The sequence below is a fragment of the Vicugna pacos genome, chromosome 11 (assembly GCF_048564905.1).
Source record: "Vicugna pacos chromosome 11, VicPac4, whole genome shotgun sequence".
Taxonomy (NCBI): Eukaryota; Metazoa; Chordata; class Mammalia; order Artiodactyla; family Camelidae; genus Vicugna; species Vicugna pacos.
Window position 1 is genome coordinate 33,350,067 of NC_132997.1, and position 11,209 is coordinate 33,361,275.

An 11,209-nucleotide genomic window follows, 5' to 3' on the forward strand; every position below is an offset into this window, starting at 1 on the left:
GATAATTCTTATTCAATGTCATTGTACACGGGTGTCTATGTGTGTGTCTTTGTATATGTGTGTGTGTGTGTGTGTGTGTGTGTATGTGTGTGTGTGTGTATGTGTGTGTAAACCAGTGCTCACACTCTGTGTCGCCAGCAGGAAACTGTCCCCACACAGGAGAAATGGGCAATAGCATCCTGAGGTCTGAGGGTTTCGGTTTTCTAAAGCAAACCGAGTGAGAAAGCCTGAGGCCCTTGCTGGAAGGTTAGAGCTCATGAGTCAAGGCCACGCAGGTAGCAGGGCTGGAACTGGGATTAGAGACAGCCTGTGTCCACTGTGCACACTCAGTAGCACAGTCCTGGGAGCAGGAAAACTGTCCACTTGTCTGATTACACAGTCTGGCAGGCTGAACTTCTCCAGCTGGATATGCAGTGACCCAGGGACAGATGGGCAGATGGTGGCTGACATCAGTAGAGTGACGTGACCATCTCATAGGCTGCTTCCATGCATTCAGGGAGCTTCCGTCCAGGTAGGAGGAAGGCCAGCGAGTAAACTGAATGAAAAGGAAGGATGTGATCAGGAAGTAATAATTGTTCTGACGGACTACAATGGGGACATGAGAGAGAGCAAGGCCACGGGCAGCATGGCATGGAGGAAATGACAGTAGGGGCCTCATGACCGGGGGGCCCAAGATTCTCAACTCGGCATCAGAGATAGCAAGGTGAGGGCGAGAGAGGGCGCCCACCCACAGGGAGCTGGCCTCTACCTCTAGCTCCGTGTGGTGGTCTGGCCTAGCTGCTTACCAAGGTCACTTCCTCCTGTCCGTGGGCACAGATGCGGCTGGACTCCATTTCCCGGCCTCCCTCGCAGTCGGGCACGCTCAGCTGTTGAGGTCTGACGGTGGCATGTGAACTTCAGCACAGCCCATAAAAACCTCCCACACGTTCTCCTTCACGTCCTTGAGACCTGAGAAGCCATATGTCGAAATGATAGATTCAGTGGATAAAAAGAACCTGGATCCCTGAACTCTGGCTAGGAGAAGAGCTACCCACCAAGGAAGATAAACCCCTTTGGGACGTTACGCAAGTGAAGAAATGCCCGGGATTGTATCAAGCCACTGAGATATTGGGGGTTCCATGTTCAGGCAGCTCACACGAGACCGATTCACTGAAGTCACTGTGTCATTGCCACGGCTGCTCATTTGGCCCTTTCTCAGCCTTATCATATTACCACTTACCTTTTGACTTGCAGGTCACTTTTCCTTCCTATAGGTCCCACTCCCTCAAGTGGGATGACAACAGGGCAGTCAGAGGTTTGCCCTTGTAAGGTGAATGCTTTCTCTGTTCTCTGCTCCTTAAAGTGGATTCTGCCTTCAGTGCTGTAGCATGTCAATGGCTGCTCTTAGGGCCCTTGAAGCCATTTGTACTCTTAGGTGCTTTCTCTTTCAGTTCGCTTAGACGACATGCTTTCTAGACTAGCACGAATACAGTCCTTATCTCAGGCCTTCCCCAAATTGTGATCATGTCTGAACTAGCGGGGCCCGGCTGAGTAGGACAGAACTGCTCAGACGCCGCTGTAGCTGCTTATTTCCATGTCCGACTGTACGCTTTTTCAGGAGGAGGAGTATTTCTTGGGCACCAGGCACAGTATCAGGCACTCAGGAGGCATTCAACAAATGCTCGCTGAAGGAACGAATAGGGCCACTCCATGTCATCAAACACACCGGGATGCTATGGAAAGAATCCGCAGCTTTTGTTTTCCCCCTCCACTTTTTGGTATTTTATTTAAAAAGGTTGATTTATATAGACAGGCATTTGGACAATTGATTAATCTTTCTTTATCATTTTGTCAATTTCCCGTGGAGAGCACAATTTTTCGGTGATACGTGAACATGCATATATTCTTTGGAACAATGTCTTTGGCTGTGAGCTACCACAAGATCTCGTATGTATTTCCCTGTGCCATACAGTATAATCTTGTTCATCTATTCTGCATCTGCCTGTCAGTATCTGCACATTTCCAACTCCCAGTCTGTCCCGTCCCACGCCCCTGCCCCTTGGCAACCACAAGTTTGTTTTCTGTTTCTATGAGTGTGTCTGTTTTGTATTTATGTTCTTTTCTGTTTTTCCTTTTTTTTCCCTTCAAAACCATCTTTAAAGCAGCAGCCTAGGGAAGCCTGCTTCCAAGATGTCGAAGGCGTGGCCTGGGCCGCGCGCAGAACTGGGGCGGGGGGAGGGCCGGTATGGGCTGTGCGGGAAGGGCCAGAACAGGACGGGAGAAATCTGCGGAGCAGGGGCAGGGGAAGGGCTGGGCCAGGAGCAGAGAGCCCGGTTGGGGCGGTCTCGGCTGGGCGGGGTGAGCCGGGGCGGGGAGCGGCGTCCGCTGCGCGGGGAGAGCCAGGGCGGGGGTCGTTCCCGGGCGCGCCGGGAAAGCCGGGGTTGGGGCAGGGCGCGATCTCGGCTGTGGCTGGACAGTCTGGTCCGGAGGTGGCCTCTGCCGCGCGGGGAGAGCCGGGGCGGGGGTCGGTCTCCGCTGCGCAGATCATGGCGGGTGGGGCCTGCGGGCGGGCGGGATCCTGTGGACAGCGCTGAGACGCCTGCCGAGACTGTTGAGAGGCGCGGGACTCCCGGATGCTTGGCCTGAGGTGGCGGCTGGGGGCTCGGTGCCTGCCTGGAGGCCGCAGGGTGAAGGCGGGCCTGGGGCTGGGGCTGGGGCTGGCGTCCCTCCAGCTCTGAGAAGGGACCCGCGCCCGCGCACTACCAGCTAGTCATCACCTGCAATGTCTCTGGGACTAGGTCCTCCAAGCATATCTCCAAGCTTGCCTATCACCAGGGTGTGGTCATTGTGACCTGTCCTGGCTGCCAGACACACCACACCATCCCCGACAACCTAGGGTGGTTCTCGGACCTGGATGGGAAGAGGAATATTAAAGAAATGCTGGCAGCCAGAAGGGAGAAGGTATGCCAAGTGGCTGGCAAGGGGGTCCAGGAGCTTGTTTAAGAGGCTGCGGGGTCCCCCAAACCCACCAGTGCTGTGGCAGGGGCTGAGGACCAGGATCCCACCCAACCTGGCAAGAAGGAGGCCAGCTGACCCACCTTCTGCCTTCAAGAAGGATACTCTGGCCCTGGGCCGCTCTGGACGTGACTTTTTTATTTTTATTTGTTGTTGTTGTTGTTGTTGTTGTTGTTGTTGTTATCAATAGCTATCAGTTGCAGATGTGGGGCCTGGGAGTCTCCTGCTCTCCCTGGCTCTGGAGTCAAAATGACTCCCGAGAACCCTCTGTGGGCTGCAGCTGGGGCCTTCTGCAGCTGCAGGCCATGTCCCAGTGGGAAGGGGCTGGACATGGAGTCTGAGCCCCTCCTGGCTGCGGCTGTGTGGCCTTGGGCAGGTCACTTTGCCCCTGTGAGCCTCTGTCTTCCTGTCTCCAGATGAAAATGCTCAGAGCGCCACCTTGTCAGGAGGACAGGCAGAAAGACAAGACTCAGAAGAGACATGGGGTGGCTCAGTCCTGTCCCAAATGTCAAGGCGCCCATCTTGCTGGCTCTCAGGGATTCCAGGAAAGGACGGCCAGTTAGCCAGTGAACTTCCTGGGTGCAGGATCAGCACCCCCACACCCCTCTGCAGATCTTGTCCCTCTGGCCAGACACAAGGAGGCCCCACAGATCCTTCTGTGGCACCTGCTGTCCCCTGGACAGCACTGGTGAACAAGTGCCAACCTCAGCCCTGACTTTTGGCCACTGGCCAAGCGGTCAGGAAACCAGGCCTCTCGCTGTCTCCACTGACAGGCCAGGCAGCCGTGGTGACAAAGGGAGTGGGTGCGAGGGGTGCTGTCTGATGGGCGGTGGGCCGCGCGCCCTGCATTTGTCTCCCAGCCTTGTTTGACTGACTTCTCAGGATGTTCCTGTGTTTATGAGAGCGTGTTTATTTGCAGAAGCCTTCTGGGCAGTGTGAGCTTCAGCATTAAACAGCAGCCACCATCTTACAGGGTCCCGGCAGGATGCGCGCTCCCGGTTGCCGACCCCGTCGGCCCTGGGCCTCAGCATGGTTCTCCAGGCACTGGCAGTCTGTGCTCTGACTCGGTTACCCCCGTCCTTCCCGTGGCGAACAAGCCTGCATTATTCCAGCCCAGAGCCCCTTGTTCCATTTGTGAAGTCCAACCTGGAGGCTGAGCCAGCAGCCCCGCCATGGCCTGCTCTTCCTCAAAGGCCCCAGGCGACCGACTGGCCTTGAAATGCCTGAGCTGCAGGGCTGGGTAGTGGCTTGGCTGCCTAGCTGACCCCAGACGCTTAGGGCCAGAATTTGGGGAGGTCCTGGGAGCTGGCTGGACTCTGAGAGTGCAGGGCTGGGCCTTGGAGGGCCACTGAGACCAATCCCGCCCTCCACGGATGCGAAAACGGAGGCCTGTGGTTTGGACATGTATGCTAGCCGTTTTTTATTGTCTGGTTTCTGACACTTTGACATCTGGGTCCCACTGAGCCTGGAGGGGCTGCCCCTCCCAGCGCTAGTCAGTTCCTAGAGACAGTAGAAGATGCCAGTGAGCACACCCAGGGCGGGGACAGACAAGTAGGGGCAGCCCCTCCACCCAGAGATGCTGATTCCTCCCACCTGCTAGTCCTGCCTCCCTGTTGCTCCCCATGGAAACCACAGGAGAGGCTCTTGCCACTGTTTCACCTCCCCTGCCTCCTGACCCGCGAGGGCCCTGCTGATGCCCCTCCAAGGACAATGCCCCATCTGCACGGATGCTTCTCAGCCCAGCCAGGGCCCAATGGTCCAAGTGAGCCTACTTTGTGCGAGGCCAGGCTGCCACTGATTTCAAGACTTCAGAATGACATCTCAGATGCGAAGGGACGCATCACAGGAATATCCATATGTTTTTCCTTCTAAGCCATGACTCAGGAGTAAAAGCAAAATAACACTGTGTTCAGATCCAAGAGACTCAGAGAGTTTGCCGCTGTCAGGCTGTCACTGAGAGTGAGGACGGGTGGGTTGAAGGAAGAAGTGAATGAATCCCAGAAGGAACGAGTGGAGAGTGAGACACGAGGGTGGGAAATAGGTGAGTGCAGGTCTGTCTGACAGTCATGACTGTGTAAATCAAGCATCAGGGGTTAGTAAGAACAATTATCATGACTAATGAGAAGGCAAAAACCTCTGTGGTTCAGTGTTGTGTCCTGGCCATCACCGGCCACCCTACCAGGGCTCAGGAAGCCTGAGCTGAGGTAGAAAGGGCAGAAAAAGTCTATACACTAGTCATTCCTATCCATCTGTGTAAGAAGAATTGCACACCATGAGCAAGTGGGAATGATTCCTGGAATGCAGGATGGCTTCACCCTAGAAAAATGCATGACAGTGTGAGGAGAAAAAACAGGATCATCTCAATGAATGCTGAGAAAGGAATGGATGAATTCACCAGCATCTTCTGAATTTCATGGAAACATGAGAAATTTAAAGGGTCATATTCACACAATGTTTTTTTTTTTTCAGTAACTCTAGCCCAACTGGATAATAACAATTTTTAGAAGTATCACAGCATTCTATACCACGTTACAGCACAATATCACTTCACTCTGTCCCTCATGCTATGGGTCAGGTCTTTTAGAGCCTCATCAGAGAAATGGCTCAATTTAGTAGGGATGCTCATTGCAAGAAAAACATGCTTCTTTTATGCCATCGATTTAACATGGATTGTTCAAGAGAAACCCCCCCCCCATTATGACAGTCATGCAGAGCGGTATTTCTCCATGTGGTGACTGATTCATAAATTCAGTCCCATCGTGAACCTTCAGGTCCGTAGGATCTAATATTCTGACTTTGGATCCCTGAGGGGTCAGAGACCTAGGGAGCAGAGCCACACAGTAGGAGAGTCAAGGGGACCAAAATGAGAACAGAAGTGAGAGCAGATGCTGAGATGTGACGTGGGAGAGCCCTGGGATCATGTGGGTCCTGGCTGAGGGGCTCTGTGGGAAGGTCTTCAGGAGTAAAGGGCCTGGCAGGGGAGGAAGGTGCCTAGGTATGATGACCTCCTATCAGGAAAGCTCCAGGAGAGCCCGCATTTCAAATACATTCCCCTGGCCTGTCCTATCTTCCCTCCCAACTCTATACATTCAGCAATACACGTCCATCTTCTTGGCCAAGTGCTGGGCTAGAGACCTGTAATTGGCTCAAGTCCAAGGTGTAGACTCTGCTCCCAGGTGGCTGAGCGTTCCTTATAATACAACCCAGGGAAAGCCATTGTAGGTAGAGGAGTAGGTAATTAAAATCAAAACCTGTCCCTCTCCCACAGTTCTTATCATCACTGTTCTTCCTTCTGACACTTTAGGATACACGGGATTGTAGCAAAGCTCCCCAGGGGAAAGCAGATTCAGTGCTCTGGGGATAGAAGTCGATGAGGACCCACCTTGGCTGTGCTGAGCAGGAGAACTTCCCTGGTGAGTGACTCCCACTGAGACCTACTACCCCGCTTCAACTGTCTCCTAGGGATTCAGGGACAACCCCACTGTCCTGTGAGCAGACCGCTTTCTACCCAAGTCTACATCACACGCACACAAGGCAACATGAATTAAAATATCTCTTGTACATTGCACTGATTGTCAAAGTCTTTTATTTAAATAGATATTTACAAACGCAGACGGTTGGAGGGAGAGAGGAAGGGACAGAGGTGGACACAGATGGGGGCTGGACACAGAAGAACACACGTCTGTGTATCCCAAGTGACGACTTCCACTCAGTGGCTCAATTTCTGTTTGTGAATTAAAGTGTATTGAGATTAGGGCTGAAACGAGATTGAAGAAAGAAAACAAACCTCTATAGCTTAAAGAAATCCTCACTTTCTAAAACATGTTCTGAGGAGGGCTAAATTGGGAAGGAGCACTTTGGAATGGAACAGTGTTTCTCAGAAGCAGTGACATCCCTCCCTCTGGTGGCCGTACGAGGAATGGCATGTGAGCCGCTGGCTCCATGGATGTCGGACAAACAGGCAACATTCACACAAACACAAAATCAGTCTCACTGCTGGAAGAAAACAAATCCTCTAAGGTCAAAATTTGGGGTTGCCTTCTAAGTCCTTGTCTTGATCATGCCATGAGCGGCCACTTACCAAGGGTGGGGTCTCAGGGAGTGTTGATGGAGGCCCTGAGCTGGGCCCTGGGTCCACAGCAGACAAGAGGGAGGAGGCCGCTGCCTCACAGGACCTGCAGGGAGAGGGTGGGAACGTGCTGGGGCCACTTGTCCACATCCCTGCCCTGTGTGTCTGGTGCAGAGAAGTGAGTCTATCCAAACAGAGACATGTAGGGCACGTTGATGTTTCTATTAACCATAAAACACAGACACAACAGGCCGCAAGGAATATGTTATCACCTCTAAGAATAATCCGGAATTGTAAATCACAGACACCTCAGGAACAGTGGGCGTCCCGGCCCTGAAGGTGACGGGAGGCAGCAGAGCCGGACTGATACTTACAGTGCATCCCTCTGCTCTGGCTCTGGCTCTGGCTCTGGCTCTGGCTCTGGCTCTGGCTCTGGCGCTGTCGCAGGCAGGAGAGCTGGAGCTGGCTCTCCACCCAGAGGGGTTTCCCCAGCGGGTTCTGGGGCTGGTGCTGTAGCTCCAAGAAGGGAAACTCTCATCAATAGGACTGCTTTCCCACGTGTCTCCCAAAGCCAGGGGAGCCCTCACTGCTACTCAATCAAATCTCGCTCCAGGATTCCACCCCCAGGGAGTCTTCCCAGGCTCTGCTCTGTGGGGTCCAGTGCCGTCCCCTCCCCACCCACCAGATCCCCCACCCTGCATCCTCCTCACCATCACTGTCTGCCTCTGGGAGTTCCAGTTGCTCCAGCTGTGCCAGGAGGAGGTGGGCCTGCTGCTCCAGGTCTGAGCCAGGCATGCTGAGCTCTACATAAGCGACAACCATCTTCAGGCATGGGAATTCTGGAGGCTGGTGGAAATCGCCTGGGTACTGGAACATCCAGGTGCCCAGGATGGAGGCCATGGCCCTGGGGGTAGTCAGGGGGACACCAGAGTCAGAGGCTTGGCCTTTCCTACCACGTTGGGCTCCCAGGGCAGCCCTGCAGGGACCTGGGCCTTTTTGCCTTTGGCTCCTGCCCATCCAGAGGCCGGCTCTGCTTCATGTGCCATCTCAGCTGGCAGTGTGGGCAGAGGCGGGCTTGGACACAGAGGAGGGGCTGCTACAAGCCTTCTGAAGGGACAGCCCTGGCTCAATGGCGTGACCACCTGTCCACCGCTTCAGGGACACCTGTCACCCTGCTATGTCCCTCTGCCTGCCCCTCCCCACTGGATGGCACGTCTGTGAGGACAGGCAGGCTGTGTGCTCTGGCCACTGCCCTCTAAGGGACACGGGAGCTGCTCTATGAGTGCCTGAGCCACGAGGGAACAGACAGGCTGTGTCGGCCATCCAGTCTGCCCACGGGCCTCCTCACTCCTCAGACTTTAGCTCCTGCACCTGCTGGCTGCAGAATCCTCCAGGGACCCTGCCTGGGTCTCCTTCTGCCCCTGCCACTCAGCATCATCAGGATGGGCTCAGCTGTCCCCTGAGGCCCCCTGGGTCCCCTGAGCACCAGCTGAGTCCCCACCATTGAGGCTCCACTAGATGGTGGGCAGGATGCTCTCCACCCCTCGTGTTCTGTGTCTCCCAAAGGGCGTGTGGGCAGGGATGGGATGGATAGGGGATGCTTGTGGGTTTTCTTCACTTTTGACTCTGTCCTCTGACCTCCCAGATGCCCCTCACAGCGCCACAGTCCCATCCACAGCTCTCTGGGTCTCGTCTCTTCTTTGCCAGGGGAAGTCCTAGGACTTCTGCTCTCAAGCCAGACTCGCAGGATATGCGGGATCCAGGATTCTGCCCACCTCTGCCCAACCAGAGAGCCCAGAGCTTCACACACTATTTGGGGAAGGAGTCCTTCCCGCTTCAATCCAAGAGACTCACTGTTTCAGCTGGTGCAGGGGTCCCCCGTCCTCTTCCATAACAGGGAGGACGCATCCGTATCTAGAGGAGAGCAGGAAGGCGTCACATGGACTGTCCCGAGCACACTAGCTGGATGTGCTGTCTAGTGTGACAGTGTGACACCCGAGAGAATGGAAGCCCTGGAGGGCAGGGCTGATGTGTGCTCGATGCATTAAATGATGGTTGTTCCTAGAAAAGCCTCTGTCCCTGGGGGCCCTTCCTATACATTTGAGGAATGAGTGAGTGAGCCCACCTGGCCCCAAGGCGCACATCTGAGTGGGCCTGGGACCCCACTTGTCCCTCCCAGGGATCCCTGTTCTCACTCTCCCAGGACAGGGACAGCTAATGGCGTCACCGATCCCCTTTGAAATGGGAAAACAGTTCCACCCGAGGCCAAAGTCCCAGTGACACAGGAGGCAGACGCTGGCTCTTGGGCAGGAGGAGGACAATGACAAATTCGCACAACCACAGCCCCGCCAGCTGCCCTTTCCGTGAGCCAGGTCCCCGGAGAGCACCTTCCATGAAGGTCTCCCTCTGTTCCTACCCTCCTAGGGCCTGATCCTCTCTTGACCCCAGCGTGCAGGGGGAACCCTGAGGCTCAGAGAGGTAGAGGAACAATGCCTCATGGCTCTGATGGTAGGTGGCCAGGTCCCCAATGTCCCATGAAGACACAGTGCTCACCTTCGGAACAGATGGTCCAGCACCTGCTGGGCGGTGGCAAAACTTCGATAATTGCCCAGAAATGTATTCAAATAGGAGGGGTGCCCGCCCAGGACGGCAGGCACCAGCTTTGCCACCAGCTTCTCCAGCCTGTGTCGCTGGAGGCTCCAAGCCCTGTAGGCCTCATCCCTTCTCCCTGATGGTCCAGCTCCCCCCTGGGGTGGAAAGAGGAGAGACATGAATCAGAGGCAGCACCGGGGACCCCCAGGCACTTGGGGCTGGAGATTAGACCGAATCCTCAAGCCTCAAGCACTTGTGCCTGAGGTGGAACGGGGGAGCCCTGAGCAGATCCAAGGTTCTCGGCATCACCAGTACCGGGGGCGAAGGGCAGTGATGAAATGCATCAGTGTCTCGGATCCCTGTGTCGGCACCGCAGTGCCGGCCCCTCCCTGCATGCTCCACATCATCCCCGTGACTGCTGTCATGGCATCCCATTCTAGGGATGAGAACACAGCGGCTGAGCCTGGGGTGGGAGGGCTCAGGATCTTCAGGTTAATGTGGACACGTGGGGATGGAGAAGAAACAGGACAACGTGTAGAAATATGCAGAAATACCCTTGACTTCACATAGACTGAAGTTCTGTCCAAGTCTCTTTCTGAGATTCGGACTCATATGTGGGCACTGACTTTGCGTCTGGCCAAGGCAGGGCCTGGGTTGTGACGGCAGATGGGGGAGACGGGGCATCAGATGCCTTTGCCAGCAGCTCTCTTAAGAGGCAGCCCAGGGGAGAAGCAGGGCAGCAGCGGGGCCCGGGGCTTCCTGGGTGTGGAGTCTCCTAGCTCACACTCACCCTGAGCGCGTCCTGGGCTCTGCTGCTCTCGTGGGGCACCTGCGCCTCCTGCAGGGAGGTGGAGCGGGGATCTCCGTGGACCAGGTCCTGTCCCGTCCCGTGTGTGGAGTCCTGTAAATACAGTGCCCAGAGGCCAGGCAGGAGCCTCAGAGCCCTGGCTGGTTCTCCGACCCATTAGACATCTCCAGTCCTGACACACATCCACCACTGTCTGCACAGACCTCCTTCAGGGGCAGAAAAGCTGACAAAGTGGGAGCCTTTTATTCCCATTGACACAGAGAAGATGCCCCTCAGGAGTCCTCTTTCCCCCTTATCAGCCCTGTCCTTGGGTGCGGCCATGACAGGACCCCCAGGTCACCAAGTGTTCAACAAGCCATTCCTGCCCAGAGGGGACACCTCCTCTCAAGTCCCCCTTCAGCGACATGGAGATGAGGGAAAGCGGGCCTGCCCAGGGAGGGCCCCCAATGGAGGCCGGTCCCAGACTGGCCTTCTCCAGGCCACCCAGCGTTACCTTAGGTGACCTCCTCAAAATAGGCCACAGGCGCCTGGGTGGAGGGTTCCACAGACGCCTACAGCCACCGAAGAACCTCGCAGTCCAGGGTTTCCTGGCGGAGAAGCCCCGGGAGACCGGGAAACAAGAGGAGAACATCCTGTGTCTTCAACTGTCTCCAGCCAAGTGCGCTGGCTCTGGAGCTGTTGTCTGAATGTGGGTGCCTGGTAACCAGGTTCCATTTCAGTTGGGGTCTGTTAAGGATGTGATGTCA

The 11,209-nt window shown here is 55.4% G+C and overlaps 1 protein-coding gene across 1 annotated transcript; it reads right to left on the bottom strand.

Moving 5' to 3' along the window:
- Window positions 1–6,659: 6,659 nt before the first annotated feature.
- LOC140699744 (ral guanine nucleotide dissociation stimulator-like) lies at window positions 6,660–11,137 on the bottom strand. Its single transcript, XM_072972289.1, has 8 exons — window positions 10,957–11,137; window positions 10,446–10,556; window positions 9,617–9,810; window positions 8,918–8,977; window positions 7,774–7,967; window positions 7,438–7,573; window positions 7,076–7,169; window positions 6,660–6,751 (listed from the first exon to the last, which is right to left on the bottom strand). Exons 1-8 carry the CDS (start codon window positions 11,092–11,094, stop codon window positions 6,746–6,748), a joined length of 933 nt encoding a protein of 310 aa, XP_072828390.1. The 5' UTR covers window positions 11,095–11,137; the 3' UTR covers window positions 6,660–6,745.
- Between the last annotated feature and the right edge of the window lie 72 nt (window positions 11,138–11,209).

Coding starts and splice junctions, on each gene's coding strand:
- LOC140699744 (XM_072972289.1), bottom strand. CDS start 11,094: ATGTTCTCCTCTTGTTTCCCGGTCTCCCGGGGCTTCTCCGCCAGGAAA. Junction 10,557..10,956: donor TTTTGAGGAGGTCACCTAAG/GTAACGCTGGGT, acceptor CTGTATTTACAG/GACTCCACACACGGGACGGG. Junction 7,170..7,437: donor CCAGAGCAGAGGGATGCACT/GTAAGTATCAGT, acceptor CTCTCCCTGCAG/GTCCTGTGAGGCAGCGGCCT.